This window comes from Gopherus evgoodei, chromosome 13 (genome assembly GCF_007399415.2).
Source record: "Gopherus evgoodei ecotype Sinaloan lineage chromosome 13, rGopEvg1_v1.p, whole genome shotgun sequence".
Lineage (NCBI taxonomy): Eukaryota > Metazoa > Chordata > Testudines > Testudinidae > Gopherus > Gopherus evgoodei.
This window is the reverse complement of record NC_044334.1, coordinates 24807847-24827163: the sequence shown is the minus strand read 5'-3', so window position 1 is coordinate 24827163 and position 19317 is coordinate 24807847. Positions and strand designations below refer to the sequence as shown.

The 19317-nt window shown below is 42.0% G+C and overlaps 2 protein-coding genes across 8 annotated transcripts in view; one reads left to right on the top strand and one right to left on the bottom strand.

Moving 5' to 3' along the window:
• Window positions 1-972: 972 nt before the first annotated feature.
• C13H12orf49 (chromosome 13 C12orf49 homolog) lies at window positions 973-11482 on the bottom strand. Of its 2 annotated transcripts, XM_030583485.1 has the most exons (6): window positions 11373-11481; window positions 10353-10702; window positions 8075-8228; window positions 4921-5072; window positions 3473-3586; window positions 973-2755 (listed from the first exon to the last, which is right to left on the bottom strand). In XM_030583485.1, exons 2-6 carry the CDS (start codon window positions 10467-10469, stop codon window positions 2672-2674), a joined length of 621 nt encoding a protein of 206 aa, XP_030439345.1. In that variant the 5' UTR covers window positions 10470-10702; window positions 11373-11481; the 3' UTR covers window positions 973-2671. The 2 variants fall into 2 exon arrangements, with proteins under 2 accessions (XP_030439345.1, XP_030439344.1); XM_030583484.1 differs by having other exon boundaries at window positions 10353-11482.
• Window positions 11483-11532: 50 nt separating this feature from the next.
• RNFT2 (ring finger protein, transmembrane 2) overlaps window positions 11533-19317 on the top strand; it is a 42073-nt gene continuing 34288 nt past the window's right edge. Inside the window, exons 1-3 of one of the 6 annotated variants that reach the window (XM_030583483.1) lie at window positions 11533-11632; window positions 15506-15607; window positions 18395-18453. In XM_030583483.1, the coding sequence (XP_030439343.1) occupies window positions 18407-18453 (47 nt within the window). In that variant the 5' untranslated portion in view covers window positions 11533-11632; window positions 15506-15607; window positions 18395-18406. Of the gene's footprint in view, window positions 11633-15505; window positions 15608-17962; window positions 18454-19317 lie in introns of those variants that run through there. The other 5 variants (XM_030583481.1, XM_030583479.1, XM_030583478.1 and 2 more) reach the window with 5 other exon arrangements.

The window sequence follows — 19317 nt, the reverse complement described above, 5'->3', positions numbered from 1 at the left end:
CCACCGCCATTCTACCAGCAATATCAATGACAGGGGGTCTAGTGTAGACAAAGCATTAGAGTGTTTTACTACCATATTGTTTAACCTAAAAACTCAATCCAAATAGGAAGAAATGGAAGAAAAAAATGCCAATGGCTGGTACTGCTGCATTGTACTAGAGCTATACCGGAGTGGTTGTGTACTTGTGAGAAGTGTTAAAATACAGCTCAGCATAGACAAGGCATTAGACAAATCTGACAGTCTTCTCTGAATAAGACAGGCTCAGGATGGCACAGGGACAAAAGCGCCAGACAGCCAATGTGATCTTCTTAGTGTCAAAGAGGGTATCACCTTAGACTCAAAGTCCTGGTCTACATTTGTTTGCTGGCATAGCTATGATGCTAAGGGGTGTGATTTTTTCACACTCCCAACCAACACAGCTATGTAGGCAAAAGCCTGAGGCGATGTATACACAACAGATGTTACCAGCACAACTACAGTGCTGCAGCTCTAGCACTGTAGGGCAGACACTTGCTACAGTGATGGAAGGAATTGTTCCATCACTGTAGTAAAACCAACCCCCCAAAAGGCAGTAGTTGGGTCAATGGAAGAATGCTTCTGTCATTCTACTTGTCTACTATGGGGGTTAGGTTGGCTTAAATACCTCTCTCGGGGTGTGAATTTTTCACATCTCTGAGTAACATAGCCAGGTCAACTTAAGTTTTAGTTACAGATGCAGTTATACTGGCAACACAGCCTTTTGCCAATATAAGCTGCATCTCCACTAGGAGTTCTGCCAGTATAGGTTTATTGGTCCAGCTATATCTGCCCATCAGCAGGCAGCTGCCATGCTTAAGTACCATGCTTCTCCAAGTCCACCAAAAAGCACATACATACAACTTTATGTACAATGATGTTTTTTCCTGCAAGTTGCCATAAGAGGGCAGCAAATGGGAGAAAGGATGAGGAAAAAATGCAAGTGAGTTTTCACAATTTCACGTATCAGAGATGGCTGGTAACTTTTTAATTCTTGCTTATGCCACATGCAGTTTAACTATAAGCACAACAGAACAACCTGCAATGGGATAAAGAATATTTTAACACAGGGATGTCATAGAATACTGGCCACGTTATTCTAATTTCTTACTTGGGTAAACTGCTTTATCCCAAGGGAGGAATAAGAGGTACTGATATACATACATGAGCACAAATCAGAACCATGGCAACACACAAGGTACAGAGATATGGTAGAGGCAAGAGTGGAAGAGAATAGGAGGCGCTGTATACACCAGAACTGCCTCATTTGGCTCAGTGCTAGGAATCTTTCAGGAAACATAAATTCTCTCAGCATTTAGAAGTACGGGAAAAACATTTCTCCCAACTCTCTTCTTTCAGACTGGCCTCACAGAGGCATCAGAAGGAAAGATTTAAACTGAAGCCTTCAAGAGTGATAGGAAACTGCAGGGGGAAATCAACACTGTGTTCAATTAGCACGCTAATTAGATTGAAATCTCAAACTAGAGAGTCCTCGGAGCAGCCAGGTCAGAACCCCATGCTGGAATGTCATTAATAAGCTGTTAATAGAACTACTGCAAAACTGGCCGCTAATCTAACTTCAGAGGGGGCTAGAGCCACGTGTCCTCACATTTTAGTCTAATTACTTACTACATCAGGATCTCATTAAAATCAGGATCCCAAAACACTTCAGTCCTTTTGCTTCCTGCCCCTGCACAACCAGGAGCGAAGCATTTTGGAGCCATGCTGATGTTCAGTACAAGCAGCAGAAGCCTCAGTACTTCAGGCAAGGAGATCTGAATAATCAAGAGTTGGATGACTTACAGGTTACCCTGCGAGACTTTCTTTAGTTAAGCTTTTCTAACTAGGATGGCATATGCATCCACTCACAAAACACCCCAGCCCATGCAGAGCTCTACTTTCTCTCTCATGTTTTGGGAACTGAAGGCTCCAAGAATTCCAGAGGGGACTTTGCTATGCCAGTTTAAACTGGGAGGCACACAAAGACTATGGGGATGGGCCCCAGTAAAAAACAAACAAACAAACAAAAAAAAACCCTGCCAGAAGAGAGAGATGAGTTATTTTGGTCAAGATGAAGGATGACCTTTCTCCACGATAATCTATGGATTGGAAGGAGTCAGCCAATGGCTACAAGAAACATCAATACTTTCAGCTATTCCATATAAACCCAATAAATAATTCATAGTTACATATAAAGTCTGCACCGTGGATGCTGAAGGAGATAAGCTCCATAGGCATTCTTTACCTTTTAAGCACAAAAAAAATCCCTCTTCATATCTACAGCAGTTGGTCTAAAGTCCATGTTCTTTGGGGATATAATTTAACTTCTATGTACAGATGAAAGGCTGTATTATGCCCTTTTCTATGCTGATCTACAGACTAAATCCATTGTGTGTATCCTAAATGGTAGCTCTTCAATTAGATCAACCATTCAAAGGATTCCCTCCCACCCATCCACGGCAGGTCTATCATGTTCTTCAGTCTGAATAGGAGAGATTTTCCCAAGAAATAAGTCCCAAGCTTAGACTGCAAATCACTCTGTCTTTGGAAATCTCAAGATGAGAGTTTAAGCTCTTGTACAAGCAGCTCTTGTCTTGCAGTTCCAGATGCCGATCCTCAGTTTGTTTTCCCCATGTTAGTTCAGATTATGCAGCTTTCAAATAGGCAGGAGCTCAGGGGGATACTCGCCATAGCAGTACTTTGCAATGGGGTCTCTGTAGGTGTTTTCGTGCTGCACGCTCTGTTGGGAAGAGAGGGAAAAACCCTTAGGAACAACACATGCTATTAAAAAGCAGCTCTCCAGTGTAAAATACCTCATTCCTCTCCCACAAAGGGCAGATAGCAGTGATGTTTATATGGCAATGGCTGTTTCACAGACACACCATCATAGTATCTAGGGAGCAGAGCTAAAAAAAAAAAAATTAGCTGCAACATTACAACACATGGTCGCTGAACTGTAGCCAGAAGCTCCTTTAGAGGAAATACCCAAGCAGGCTGAAGTCAGACTACTCAAGTTCCCATGCACATATTCTAATCAAACGCTAATCAAACCCAAACATGCACATATAAGAAATATAGGGCTTCTCTTCATTACCATGGTAAGTCGACCTAAGTTACGCTACTTCAGCTACATGAATAAGGTAGCTGGAGGCGATGTAGCTTAGGTCGACTTACCACAGTGTCTCCACTGCACTGTGTTGATGAGAAACACTCTTCGGTCGACTTCCCTTACTCTTCTCAGAGAGGTGGAGTACTGGGGTCAACCGGAGAGTGCACTGCCGTCAATTTAGTGAGTCTTCACTAGACCCGCTAAATCGACCCCTGCTGCATCGATTGCAGCAGCGTTGATCTCCCCGTAGTGAAGACAAGCCTATACATTCATAGCATCAACACCGCCTTCTCTGATATTTTTGGCACCTCCCTCCCCTCCTCCACTTCACATGCCGCAGCATCTGACCTGTGATGAAGTCCTGCACTTGGCCAAGCACAACTCAAAGTGATCTTCCACTGCCATGAAGAGGTTCTGGAAAGCAATAGCTGCCCGGTTCAGGAAACGCTCCAGGAGAAGTTGCTGAGAGAGGCAGAAATAATAAGCACCTGCGTAAGTTAGTTACAGAAGGGGAATAGAGAAAACTGGATTTCTTTGTTAGCATACACTGAGAGTTTGACAATTAAGGCTACAGCAGAACAATTTCACCAAACTGTTCTTCTTACACTGTTTTTTGAAAGGTTTATTAGCCATGCTTTCTCAGTGCTCCATTTTTTAAATAATAAAATTCAAAGTAGCTTTGGATTGTGTCTGCTTAATGGAATGTAGGGAAGTGCTGCAGTGCCAATACTCAAGGATAGTTGAAAATAAAAGATAAAAGATAGTTGAAAATGAGAGTTGGTCCTGTTTTGAGCAGGGGGTTGGACTAGATGACCTCCTGAGGTCTCTTCCAGCCCTAATATTCTATGATTCTATGACTGAGAGACGGAGACCCAGGTCCCAGCGGCGATGGAGTGGAACAGCAGGAACTGGTAGGAAGTAGCCCAGGGAAAGAAGATTTTGGTCCAGTTGTGCTGCCAAGAGATGAGACAGCAACCGCAGGTTTCCCACCAACCCAGTGGCGGGACTGCCTGCCACTGCTAGGGCCCTGAGCCGGAACCTGGTGGATCAGGGTGGGCCTGAGTCCCCTATCCCCAACCCCGTGTGCGAGGCTGGCAGGGCACTAACCTTTAGGCCAAAAGGCTCGCAACATAGATAATTGTTGCTGTTTGCTCCATTCAGGAGGCTGAGGGCTATAAACGGTAATTGCTCTGCCCATGCCAAGTGGGCCACAGCTCTAGCCTATTGCTACTTGCCCCAGCCAGGAAGCAGCAGGCCACAGACTGCTGAAGTGCTTCGCCCATACCCAGAGAGCCAGAGCTCTAGACTGGGCTGTGTCCTCCTTCTTCCCCCCACCCCCCCGCCACCAGGAGGCCAAGGCTACCAGCTGACTGCAGGTGTTGATTCCTCCTTGTTGGAGACCTGAAATGATATCTGAGTGATTGTGTGGCTGTAAGGTAGAATGGCTGACAGACACACTGACTGCCCAATGCTGACAAGAGGGGACACCCTGACTCAGAGGGAGGATGGCTACAAATGGGTTTTTCAAAAATTTTCTTTCATAGAGAATTTTGAAATTTACCGCTTTCTTTCTTAATTGGAACCAAGAAATCTCAAAATCCCTTGCAAAATGGACTTTCCATCCTCCACAGAGCTCTAGCTGTTATTGTGAGACAATTTCTTACATGGTCCTAGCAGGCTTTCCCTGTTTCCAGACCCCTTCACAATGAGTGCACACACTTGGCCAGCTGGCATCTGAGGATGATCAGCCAACTGAACAGGATAAGAACTTGAAAAACAAGAGGCACTCCATGCACCTTGTTGGGCTGCAGACAGCAGGAAACGCAGTACTCGTACACGCTGCAACAACCGTTGGGCAGGCAGCTGTCACAACTATAGAGCTTCGCACTAGGCACGTTGACGTTACAACATCCATTCACCAACACGTCATTCCTTTCACAGATGTACCCTGAAAAAAACAGAGGAAAAAGTAGTAACTTACAAAATTCACTCTGCTGGGCCTCCCACTGGAGCAGGGTCATGGAAAGCAATGGGGCTATAATAAGGAACGCATGTACAAGATTAGGACCCTATCATTTGATAACAGGCAAGTTTGAGGAATGCTGCTGTACGCCGATGACTGATATGACCAGGTGGCCCAGCAGATGCTATTTGGAAATAATGAATCTTACGGCCAGTCTGTCTCTAACTCAATACTTTGTAGATAAATATATTGAACTAAAATACATTCAAAACTTGCACTCTTCCAAATTTGCCATATTGCTTTATTTTTGGGGGCATGGGTAAGGGTGGTTACAATAATTTCACCCAATACCTCTCCAGATAGGATCACTGCCCATCTCAATCTGAGAAAGAATCCTGTCACCTATACACACTATTTAGCGATTGCAGTAATCCGTAGGAGCAACTGTCGCTTGATGCAACATATGCAAACTCGCTTTAATCTTGCTAGCTTGGTAACCGGAGTAGCCAAGCCGTGGCAGCAAGAGCTGCACAAATCCAACTGAAATCCTGGGTAATTACTTCTGGGGCTAGCCCGCTCTGAAGTTCATACTGAGGCAGCGTCAGTGCTCCAGGCCCCATACTAGTAAATTAAAGCTATTTTAGGTATATCAGCTTGCACTGCAATCACACCCCACGATTACAGTCTAGATACACCCTGTATACAAAATGGACTCATCCCTTAGGAGGAATCTTAACTGAGTAAGTTCATTATGAACCTTTCTGAAGAAGTAGCATCGCTTCAATGTTTTAAGGAATATGTACACTGGGAACTTTGGGACTGGAATTCAAATCCTAGCTTGACTCACAAGTGACAGCGAGTTCAGTAGATCAGTGGGGGGCCACAAGCTGGCTTCGGGGGGTCTGCCAATCAGGGTTAGCATTAGACTCACTGAGGGCCCACGGCAGAAAGCCAAAGCCCCATTGCATGGGGCTGACACCTTGGGCCCTGAGTCCCACCACCCAGGGCTAAAACTGAAGCCTGAGCAAAGTAGCTTCGCAGGGGCCCCAGGCAACTGCCCTGCTTGCTACCCCCTAACACTGGCCCTGGCTTTTATATGCGGAAAAATAGTTGTTGCGACACAGGTGGGCTGTGGAGTTTTTATAGCCGGGGGGAGTAGGGGGGGAGAAGGGGGTTCTCAGAAAGAAAAATGTTGAAAACCCCTGCAGTAGATTTCAGTTTAGTCTCTACTTGCGTACATCACAAAACACAATTTTTGCATGACTGATGATCTCCCGTCAAGCAAAGTCCAGTGCTGGAACAACATGAGCAAGGTGCATTGCAAAGCTGTCTGGGGGGCAAGCTTGTACAAGACTCGCTTGCTTTTACAGTGTCTTCCTCGGTGTTTGGAAAGTAATTAGCGCATTTGGAGGGATTTTGCAATCTAAATAATAATAGTAATATAAGACAGGGGAGACTTGTCTCTCACACTGAAAGCACTGCATTCGCCCATAAATTTCACATACATATAAATGGTAGGTAAATAGGGGAGTCATTGGAATGCAGCATTGATTTCTGCATCTTTTATTCTTGCAAACATGTCTTAAAAAACAAAAAATCCTGGGAACTCCCAGTCATACCAAAGTTGATTTAAAATTTTATTCTTTCAACTCTATGGCCACAATCCTTCAGACACTTATGTACATATTTAACTTTTTAAAAGTGTGTAGTTTCATTGCCTTTGAGGGGACAACTCACATACTTAAAGTTAAACACATTTAAATGTTTGCAGGATTGGTGCCTGTACCATTTGTTGGGCCATATCAAAGCAGTTGTGACTGATACATTATTTATATTATAGTATGGCTTGGTGTCTAGAACACCGCTGTGCTAGGTACTGTACAAAACAAAGATGGTCCCAGCTCCAATGAGCTTACAAAAAATATAATGTATGGCAGCCCCAGGCAAAGTAAACAATATAAAGTTGCAATTAGAGCGACATTGCACCTATGCTCCTGGCACCCTGTAGGGTTTCTGGCATGACAGTGCTTGTAAGTATCTTAAAAAACAGATTTGCAATAATAAACAATGAAGTTAGTTGAGCATTTGAGCAAGCAGTGAATCATTTTCAGACAAGCCAAAAGTAAGGAAAAAGATGTTTGTAGTGTACCTTTAAAAGAAAAAGTGCATGTATTTTACCTCTAATGGATGTAGTTCTGAAATATGCCCTTTGCATTTCTATTAAGGCAGACCAGCTAGATACATTCAAACAACTTTAAAATGGCCATTGAATAAGGATGGGTGGCCAGTGATCTTAGAGTTTTATTACAATAAAACATGAAAAGGAACTAGGGTGGAAATGTAGCCTACGCCTAAGCCCTCTCACATTATGAACCAGTCAGATCTCAGAAACTAGGGCAGGAGAGGGTCAGCTTCAGAAATAGGATGGGTCCATTTAAGTGTGGCAGAATGCTTTCTGCAGGATTCACTTTCTACTCATTTCCCTAAATCAATACCAAACCAAAATTCCAAGCATGGTATTTTTAAAAACATGCAAAAGTGAAACGACTGGAGTTTTTACTGTCCTGGCTAAATTCAAATTTCAAGTAGTAATCCCTCCACTTTAGTGCATTCCCACTAGGGTCAATTATTTTGTTGTGGGAAATGTCTCAAATGCTACTTCCCTATAACAGAACACTGTCTCCAGATGAAGTGAAAGGTGTTCAGCAATGTATGCAACTCCCTCTGGTGTGCTGTTAAGACAGTTGTTGCATCCACCCCAGATGTACCTATAGCCATTACTGAAAATCCCTTGCTTCAATTCAAGGCGGTGTTCTATTGCCAGGAAGTAGCATCTCAGACAACATTTCTACAACAGAAGAATTTACGTTAGTGGGAATGCACGAGAGTGGAAGGAATTGCTACTTTAGGGTCCCAGCAAAGTCCAGAGGGTACAAACAGTGCTGAGCATTATGGTTTGCTGGAACGGCTCTTATCAGTGGCCTTACCCAGCTCATCCGTAATGAATAGCTTCCCCTGGACAGAATTTCTGCATTGGTTACTCCGCTGACTGCTATTTCCCAGGCTGAACTGCACCTTCCACATGATAGGCTCATGTTCCTGTACTTGGAGAAGATTCCGATCGCGTACTGTCCTCTCTTCCTGCAATGAAACACAGCAATGCAAGTTAACACACAGTTCCCTTTTCTTACCCAACTCTGTGTTCCATTCTCTCAGCTGAACTCTAATTGTTGCAATTCCCAAGACAGAAAGAAATTGCAAGAAACTAATGCATATGAGATATCACACCAACAGCCTGAGACCGTGGTTTACCACATACTGCATGTATAATTAAACCAACATCATAAAAATAAAGAGTGTTGTAGATATTAATTGCAGGACTATTTAACACGTCCTACCTCAGACATTATTTCAGGCCATAAAAGTAGCATTTCTTTCTCTAAGTAACATACATTACCAAGTTGTTTCATCCTCTTCCTAGTAACACAAAAGATGCTCTCGCCTTTCCATCCCCCACTAGCTCTCCTTACAAACCAGGGACACTAACAATAAAATGGGCCTCTCTGTAGTACCTTTCACTCAAGGATCCCAAAGCACTTGGTCAACGTTCACTTTGAATTAAATCTTGCAATTCACTCCTGGAGAGGTTTATTAAATATTGTTATTCCAAGTTTAAAGATGGGAGAAACTGAGGCAGGTAGCATTGAAAGCCTACATTTTCCAGAAGCATCCACTAACTTTGTGTGCCCAGCTTGGAACACTTAGGACCTAATTTTCTTTGGTGTGGCCCTTCTATGCACCAGTTAGGTCAAAAAGACTGCAGTTTCTCAGCACCTCTGAAAGTCAGGTCCTGCAGATGCTCGGCACTCAAAATCACTGGCCACTTGTAAAAATTTAGCTTAGCTTAACTGATTTACTCAAGGTCATATAGGGAGTCAGTGGGGCAGACAGGACAGATACCAAGAATCCACACTTCCAGTCCCCCTGTTCTAGTCACTAAAACACACTCCCTTGCAAGATCTACTAATGCTCCAGACAGGTCAGACATTCAAAGCTGCTTTTGCTACCTCACCTCAAATAAAGAGGTGATATGTGATAGAGGCAGTTCAAGAACAGCCAGGTGAGGTCCATTTAAGGATGGACAGATACTTAAAACATTTCAAGATTGCCTTTGGAAAACCATCTTACACATGCACCTTTAAAGTGGCTCCGAAGAAAAAAGAATAGGGCTTTATGTGGGTGCTGCTTAAGAAAGTACAGGTGTTAAGATATCTAGGCCTCATGCTGGACTTATCCTAAGATTGTAACAATCCTAGAGCAAGTCTCACCATCAGGACTCTCTATTTTTCTTTAAACAAAGATCTAATTACAGGGATATTTTTAACAAAGCTCATTGACAAGGGGGAAAAATGTCCTGACCTTTAATAAAAGAAGGCTAGTTCATTTAAAAAAAAAAAAAAAAGAATTTACACGTATAGAGATTTTCAAGGTCACCTAACGGAGTTAAGTATTCAGCTCCCATTAGCTTTCACCATTTATGATATTTGCTTTGTTTCTGCAGCTCACTGAGGTCCCATTCCTCCATTACACAGGCAGGCCCTTCTGCTTGCATGGCTCCTAATGTAGAATTACGGCCTTTGCTTGGAGCAGTGGGTTTCATTTTTTGTCCCTCATGTACAATGCTGTTATCCTGCTTGGGATGGCATTTCACAACATACACTACAAGAGAACACTTTGAGCCCATAAAACTTTCCAGTTGCCCTTTAGATCCCATGAACATGTTGCTACAGCGTATTACTGATGTAAAACTTTCACTTTACACAGAGTCTCAGGTTCAGGCTCTGAACTAACTAACAGTACCCTTAAATCTTACTGATGATGCTGGCAGAAGTAAAGGTGCCTAGGATAAGATTTTGAGATCCATCATTAACACAGGTTTAAAAAAAAATCTTAGCATTTCAGCATATTATTTTTAGGTCACCATCAATAATTTACAACCTGCAAGAGAAATCATTTCAAAAATCTCTCACAATGTGTTGCAAGTTTACACATGGTGGAGGATGTTCTCTATGTCTCAGAGCTCACAGACCTGCAGCAACCGCCAGGTGCAGTACTTAATTCAATTTGTAGTCATACAATGGGACCCCTTCCAGCAGTAATAAGCACTGTATTTTGGCATTAAGTGTTTTTGTAGGGCTGGGCCTTGACCTACAGAAAAATGGGGTGGGAGGGGGGAAGGAGACAAAGAAGAAAAGCAATACTGACCTGTTTGAAGGTACTGGTAAGGAAATAAATGAGGGAGAGTCCAAATACAATACCCAGGACCCAACGCTTCCGCAGAAGCCTGCGCCACACCATTGACACAAACTGCACCATTCCCATATACACCTTTATTGACACTGCTCTGCTCTGGAATTGTTGGTTTTTTCCCCTTGTTGCACTAGCTGCACCAGCTTCTGGTTCTCGCTGGATTTTTATTTCTCCTTCAGCCACTGCCCTTGCTCGTTTGGGGGGTGGGTGCGTGGGATGAAAAGAACCCCTAGAGGTAAACTAATTTTTCCAGGAGTGCATTAATCAGCTGCACACTGAACCAGCCTGAGAACTCTCTGGAGAAACTGGAAGAGCACAAAAAAAAAATCTTTAAAAATAGAAGCTATAGCTTAAATCCTAACAAGGAGTTTGGGACTAAACACAGAGAGAAAAAGCCACAGCTTTTCCTGTGTGAGTAAATTTTCAAACAGCGCTGTTTAGGGGGAAGACACTTCAGGAGGGTTCTGGAACCTTAAAAAGCAGACTGAAGTTGCAGTTACAGTCAGGTCCATCTGACTATCTTTACACATCGATTTAGCATGAAGTAGAGGAAATCTAACAAAACACACTAGTCTGGAGAGTGGGTATTCACCCACGAAAGCTCACGCGCCAATAGGTGTTATATTGCTACACGTGCTATAAAGTGCCACAGGACTCTCTGCTGCTTTTACAGATCCAGACTAGCACAGCTACCCTTCTGATACTAGCCTAGAGAGGGCACCTTCGCCAAACCAAGACGCCCTCCAGTCTCTGAAAAAAAGAAACTATCACGCCAACCCGTACCTCTGTTGCTAGCCCCACTCCCCCCTCGTGGCATGCTCCTAAAAAGAGCATACTAGGGATGGTGTATGGGGCTCCCGGGCCTGTCTAAATCAGGGGCAAATAACCTCTCCTCCTTTCTCAGAAAAGGATCAATTAAAACCTAGCCGCTGATGCCGAAGCACCGCATCTGAAGCAAATGCGCTGCCAACTCACCCCTTCCTGCACCCTGCTACTGTTGCCTGCAGCAAAGGAACCTAAACAGACCCGCTAAGTGCTTCCGCTCCGCTCCCGGCACATGATCCACTGTAGCCAGCTGCCCCCGCCTGATAGGCTGCGGGAGGGAGGAAGTTACTTTGTGTCTCTCCTGGAAGAGGTGGGGAATCGGAAGTCGCCCGTCACGTGGGTGGTTTTGTTTATTCCTGCGGGCTTGGCAGGGTTTGGATGCTGGAGCCTGTGATGGCTGGGTTGTGAGGGTAGGTAAAGGAGCTCTGTGCTGTTTGTCCTCCTCCTGTCTAACGTGGTGTGTTCTTTGTACTGCATTGTAAAAGGGATGATGACTATGTGGTATCGGTGTTTATTGTGCTGTTGCGTTCAAAGAAGGGGGAAATTCCTCTCCTCTCCCCCCTGCAATTCTTTAGCCACCTCTTCATCGTAAATTTCATTTTTCAAATCTCAGAATAGCTGGGGAAATCTGAGCACAGTCAGAGAAAATATCAGTCATTCCATATCAAATCAAACACTCGGCAGCCTGAAACTTGTTAGGTTAGCTTCAAATTGCAATGTATTGTGAGGCATAGGGGCAGGCCTATGTGTGTGTCTGCATAATAGACAGACAAGGTTTGAATGTCTGCTTTTTATTCTGTTTCTGCAGCGCCCAGCACAATATGGGGTCTTAGTCCTTGACCGGGGCTTCTAGTTAGTACTGAAATACAAATAATAAAAATAAAAACGTTACTTTTTCAAATATGACCCATTAGAGCATTCTGTTCTTATACCTAGTTAATATGGTACTCTTTGCCTGTGATATGAACACTTTAATACTGTGCAATCTTTGACAATCCAAAGTCCTCTGTTAGCAAGATGTATGTAGCCTGATTTGTTTTTTCCTGATATAAATGCTAGTGTGCACATGGCACTGCAGGTGCAAAATTACCATATGTCACAACATAATGTGGAACAGCCAAATCCAGACACAACTCAATCATTCAGTGTTTAAATTAGGTATAGAGCTGTTGATTAATTGCAGTTAACTCATGGGATTATCTCAAAAAATTAACTGCAATTAAAAATTAATTGTGATTAATCGCATTGTTAAACAGTAGCATAACAATTGAAATTGATTAAATATTTTGAGATGATTTTCTACATTTTCAATATATTGATTTACAGAATACAAAGTGTGCAGTGCTCGCTTTATATTATTTTTATTACAAATATTTGCAGTGTAAAAATAATAAAAGAAATACTATTTTTCAGTTTACCTCATACAAGAACTGTAGTGCAAGCTCTTTACCATGAAAGTATAACTTACAAATGTAGATTTTTTTTGTTACATATCTGCACTCAAAAACAAAAAAATGCAAAACTTTAGAGCCTACAAATCCACTCAGTCCTACTTCTTGTTCAGCCCATTGCCAAGACAAAAAAGTTTTCATTTATGGGAGACACTGCTGACTGACAGTGAGAATAGGCATTCTCATGGCACTTTTTTGTAGCCAGCAGTGCAAGGTATTTACGTGTCAGATATGCTAAACATTCGTATGCCCCTTCATGCTTCGCCATCATTCCAGAGCACATGATTCCATGCTAATGATGCACGTTAAAAAATAATGCATTAATTAAATTTGTGACAACTCCTTGGGGGAGAATTGCATGTCTCCTGTTCTGTTTTATCCACATTCTGCGATATATTTCATGTTGTAGCAGTCTTGGATGATGACCCAGCATATGTATGTTTTAAGAACACTTTCACAGCAGATTTGACAAAATGCAAAGAAGGTACCAATGTGAGATTTCTAAGGATAAATACAACACTCAACCCAAGGTTTAAGAATCTGAAGTGCCTTCCAAAATCTGAGAGGGACGAGGTGTGGAGTATGCTTTCAGATGTCTTAAAAGAGCAACACTCTGATGTGGAAACTAGAGAACCCAAATCACCAAAAAAGAAAATCAACCTTCTGCTTGTGACATCTGACACAGATGATGAAAATGAACATGCATTGGTCTGAGCAGAACCTGTCATCAGCATGAATGCATGTTTTCTGGAATGGTGGCTGAAGCATGAAGGGACATATGAATCTTTAGTGCATCTGGCACATAAAATATCTTGCGATGCCGACTACAACAGTGCCATGTGAACGCCTGTTCTCACTTTCAGGTGACATTGTAAATAAGAAGCAGTCAGCAGTATCTCCCATAAATGTAAACAAACTTGTTTGTCTTAGCAATTGGCTGAAGTAGGCCAGAGTGGACTTGCAGATTCTAAAGTTTTACATTGTTTTGTTTTTGAATGCAGTTATTTTTGTACATAATTCTATATTTGTAAGTTCAACTTCCATTATAAAGAGATTGCACTACAGTACTTGTAATAGGTGAATTAAAATCTACTATTTCTTTTTTTTACAGTGCAAATATTTGTAATCAAACAAATATAAAGTGAGCACTGTACACTGTATTCTGTGTTGTAATTGAAATCAATATATTTGAAAATGTAGAAAACATCCAAAAATATTTAAATAAATGGTATTCTATTATTGTTTAACAGTGCAGTTAATTTTTTTAATTGCTTGACAGCCCTAGTGAGGTGTCTTTTGAAATGACATTTACCCCAATGGTATCTGGCCTTAGGTTTCTAATACTGTGTACAAGGCCAAAGATCAGCTGTCCTATTGGATCCCTAGGCAATCGTGGCTTCTAACCCTTTGGGGTTCTCTTCACTGCCCCCACTATCGCTGATACCTAAAAGGAATTCACTTTGCGAAGGACCACGCTTGGCTTAGGTAGGGGAAAACATTTGAAAAGACAAATTAATGGATAGTCACCCTATAGCACAAACTAGTGGAGCCCCAGTAGACTGAGCTCAGGGCTGTTGGGGAGGGGAGCGAGGTGTCAGGAACTCCTGAGTTCTCTCACTGACTTCTGCTCTCATCCTGTGATCAGACCTACATGGGCAGATCTCTGCTATGACATGGAGCTCCGTGGCTGTGCATAGGCACAGGAATCTGCTTGCACAGATCAGACTGAGGCCTTGGGCAAGTCACTTAATCTCTCTCTGTCTCACTCCATGTGTAAGATGGGAGTAATAGTGTGTACGTAGCTTGCAGGGGAGTTGGAAGAATGGGTTAACATTTACACAGCATCTGGGGGGAGAAAAAGTAAATTGTTGTTAAAATGCTAAGTATTGCCACCGTAATTGCAGCTTCAATTTTATTTGCAGGGGAGGGGGCAGAGGGGGGTATCTTTTATAATATATTCTGAATCCTAAAACACAACCTTGGATTCAAAAATGTATCTAATCAAAGGGCTGCCATGAATTACAAAGAAGATGTTTGTAATCAGAACAGTGCTTGTGGTTAGAGTGTCACCAAAGATCCTGAATGGAATTACTTCCTTGGAGCTCATGAGTCCTTCAGCCCATCTGTGTACACTCTGTATAATGTAGTTTCAGCCATGTTCCTAGGCAATTTGTGGTTTTCCCAACTCTCTCTCTCTCGCTCTAATTCCTCTTGTTGCCATTGACTCTTATCCAGCCCTTCATCCTTCTGAGGTATAGGACAATGACACACACAGTAGACTGTAATCTTCAGGATCGGGCTTTAAAAACCAAGGTCCTCTCGGTTTTGTAGATATCAAAATCATGTGGTACTCTTTAATAGTACAGGCATCTGCTTGTGTATTCTAGCCAAAATATCTCTTCTCTTCTCATTGGTTTGTCACTTAGCTCCACCTCTGAGCTGGCTACATTTCAGTATTGGGATGTATATGTGGGGAGGTGGGGGTGGGTACGTGTATCTTATAATTTTGTGAAATGCTTTGGGAGGAAAGGTTCATGCAAAATATTTATTTTGATCTTACTCCTGCATCTTACAGTGCACAGGTGGACTCCTTTGCCTGCACCTAGCTTCACTGACTTCCCTATATGTGCATCTGTCGGCTTACGTATCGTAAGTTGCAGGACCAGGATACAATTTGCATGGCCTTTTACTTTTCTGCCAAATAAATGTTTGTTCTGTTTCCATGTGGGGCTTTAGGAATAAAGAATGAGGGATGAGGAATATGGCAACATAGGCAAAATGAGCAGAAAAATTTTGAAGTTAAATCTTTTTTTTTCCTCTTTTCTTCTATAGCTTCCCACAAAGTGTAGGCTACACATCAAACACATTAGGATATTTGAGGGTGAGTTGGGAAATATCACCAGAACAACTACGGTATATCCTTACAGAATAAAGGTATGTGTTTACCAGGGTGGATTGAGTTAAATCAAAGTGTTTTAAGTCACTGATTTTAATTGTGATTTAAGTCAGCAAGCAGGAAACCTTGATTTAAATCACAGATTTTAATCAAGTTTTGCATTTAAACTTTCTAGTTTATTTTCCTAAAGAGAGGTTCATTCTCCTTGGTTGGTTCCCATTAAAACATGTTGATTTGCAGCTTAAATATAGCCCTTACACTAAATGTGGTGCTTCTTATTGCTAGTCTGGAGGATACACAATGTCTATACACATTTATTTAAGCAATTGTTTAGTTTAACTTACATTTATTCAGGTTCTTAATTTTTACATTTTTGATTAGGTTAGAAAATGATAAACAACGCATATCTTATTTACTAGTTAATCATTCATTTTTACTTGTGATTTGTGTCAGCTCTATTTGGATGAAAATTCAGTTAAAATGCACATAAACAGCATTTTAATTTTCTTTTATTGACTAAAAACTACCTTTACATGTGCTGGATACGTAAGAAAAGAAGTTTATCAAAAAGCTCATCAAAACATGTTTTGCATTTAAAACAAACTATTTTATTAAACATAGGAAGTGTTGTCTATAACTAGTTAACTGAACTGATTTGTTTCTGGTTACCATGTCCTTCAAGATTTTAGAACTAGTAGATCTCTCTCTCTCTCTCCACACACACACACACACACACACACACACACACACACACACACACACACACACACAACACACACACACACACACACACACACACACACACACACACACACACACACACACACACACACACAGTTTTATTTTGAGATTGGAAGAGGAAAACAAGCTTTCCTGGCTTCCCAATTGGTTTCTTAACTCTGAATGAACTAGTCATTCAGTTGAACCAATTTATACAACTGAAACAAAGAGCATGGCTACACGGTACCAGTGCTGGGAGAAAGTTCTCCCAGCGCTGCAGGTACTCCACCTCCCCGTGGGGATTAGCTTGCAGCACTGGGAGCCGCGCTCCCAGCGCTTGGGCACTGTTTACACTGGTGCTTTGCAGCGCTGTAACTTGCTGCGCTCGGGGTGTGTTTTTTCACACCCCTGAGCAAGAAAGTTGCAGCGCTGTAAAGTGCCAGTGTAGCCAAAGCCAAACATTCTCTCTGCACCTGCAGAAGGGTCTACTGCTCCCAAAAGCTTGATTAGCATTTCAATAAACTCTGGTTCCAGGTATTTAGCCCGTGACTTCCACCAGCTTAGTGGCATGACTTTCCTTAAAACTTGACAGCAAACATGTTCTGTTATTTTTTTATTTAATTTATATGTTTCTGGTACATTAAGCCCAAAAGTTTTAATTTAGGTTCTCAGTTTCAAATGTATAGGTTTATTTATAAAAACAAAAAACAACCTTGTATTTAATTTAAATTAATAAATCTGATTTTTTTTATAGATTTATTTTTTTAAATCATCAATTTTGATCCATCCTATATGTAACTAATATACACCTCTACCACAATATAACACGAATTCGGATATAACACAGTAAAGCAGTGCGGGTGCGGGGGGGCTGCGCGCTCCGGCGGATCAAAGCAAGTTTGATATAATGCGGTTTCATCTATAACGCGGTAAGATTTTTTGGCTCCCGAGGACAGCTTTATATCAGGGTAGAGGTGTACCTATAACGAAACCTTGAAAAGTTAAGGAAAAACAATTAAATTAAGTGATGTTGAAACAAAATCTCAGCGAAGGATTGCATAGGATTGGAAATAAGGATTTAATGATTCTATTTCCAACTTTCTTATAAGCTGTCAATTTGACCCTTGGCAGGTCACTTTAAAAAACAAAACAAAACAAAAAACCCCAAACCTCTCAGTGCCTCAGTTTCCCCTGCAGTAAAATGGGGTAATAATGCTAGCCTTCCTCATTCATGTCTGTGTGGCACTTTGATACTAAAGTGATGACACATTTGTTTCTTCTTTCAGAATGATTATTTAAAAAAAATAGTTTCATGGACTCAAAATTGCTGCTGGAAAGAGAATAAAAAATAAATAAAACCTCATCCCAATTCTGTGACAGGCTCCTATAGCCAAGGGTTTCAGGTTATTATAATCTCTGTGCTTCTTCTTCTTCTACTCCAGACCCTAGTTTATTAAATAACTTGACGGTGCCCAAAAGATCTGATCTTTCATACATGCACATATTTAAGAAAAGCCTGGAGAGTTTGCTAGTGCGAATTATGTGATTTACCAGGGATGCACTATGTAGCAAAAAATAAAACTGTGTTGTCCTGATGTGACTGCATTTTTCATAAAATATTACTTTTTCTCCCCTCTTCTGTGTGCTTCACATTGCCCTGCAAACTGCTTCAGAAGAGGAGGAGGAGAATAATATCTTATTCCTAGACAACAAACAGCCAATTTGTATGTCACATCTAGGGTTGCTGTCAGTATCCTGGAGTCCCTTCTCGGATCATCTCATCGTAGGATTCTAAAGTCCATGTGACTTTCAACTTTGTTCCTGGTGCTGTAGAGTGTGATCTGGCTCCTTCTTGCCCCGACTGGAGAGCTATTTCTGTGCGCTACCAAATGTCAACGGAAAACCTTTCAGTTTTTTTTTTTTCGCTAGTGTGCTAAAAAAACTGATACACTCCTGAACCACTGTTCAGAGAAGCAGGTGAATTTTGCCAACCATGTCACTGGGTGAATGGGTGTCACAGCTCTCCGACCCTCTGGGCCTTTGTTACTAGTCCCCCTGGGGATTGCTGATCTGCAACGTTAATGTTGAATGTGCTGTGTTTCAAGGTGTTAAGGAAAATGCAGAGACGGCACAGCAGCAACACTGATAGCCTTCCTCCGGAAAGGTAAGTCTTCTTTCCTCCCATGTTTCTTCCACATTCCTCTCCAACAGGCAATATTCTGATTATTTGTTTGGTGTATTTCATATCTTTTTGGAAGGTAAAAGCTACAGCAGGGGTCGGCAACCTTTGGCACGCGGCTTGCCAGTGTAAGCACCCTGGTGGGCCGGGCTGATTTGTTTACTTGCCGTGTCCGCAGGTTCGGCCAATTGCGGCTCTCACTGGCTGCGGTTCACCGTCCCAGGCCAATGGGGTAGTGGGATGCGGCGTGGGCTGCGGTTCCTACAGTTTGTTTGTTAAAGAGACAGAGTCAACATAGTTTAGGTCCAACATTTAGTTTTGTATATATACAGTTAAACATTTTTCAAATTCAGCCTAGCTTAAACTCCTGAGAACCAAACTTCAGATAAGCCAGAGTTATGTCCCTCAAGATTGTACTGACTGAGGCTCTACTTTTGTGGCACTTCTAAACTCCATAGGAGAACTTCAGGCTGTTGTCCTGTGGGGATCCTAAGTGCTGAAGATTTGGAAGTGAACTCTGCAGGAGTGGAGGTCCTTGACAGCTGTGTTCTTGAGATGTTCTTGTGGAACTCCTCAAGAACTTAACTGCAGCTGCCTGGAGCTTAGGTGCTTCAGGAAACTCTTGGTTAGCACACCCTCAAATTTTAAGAAGATTTTGGGTGGTTCCCGAGACCTTCTTTAAACCAGGATTTATCCCTTTGTACATGGATAGATAATGGTATGCCTATTTTATTTTTAATCTTTTTTTATAACTTCAGTGAACACAGGTTTATTGTGGTGTAGTTTTCAATGTTAAATTTTTCTTGGGCTAGAGAATGGGGAAATTAAATTAATCAGAATCAAAAGTGA

Coding starts and splice junctions, on each gene's coding strand:
- C13H12orf49 (XM_030583484.1), bottom strand. CDS start 10,469: ATGGGAATGGTGCAGTTTGTGTCAATGGTGTGGCGCAGGCTTCTGCGG. Junction 8,229..10,352: donor TTACCAGTACCTTCAAACAG/GTCAGTATTGCT, acceptor GTTTCATTGCAG/GAAGAGAGGACAGTACGCGA. Junction 5,073..8,074: donor ATTCATTACGGATGAGCTGG/GTAAGGCCACTG, acceptor TGTTTTTTTCAG/GGTACATCTGTGAAAGGAAT.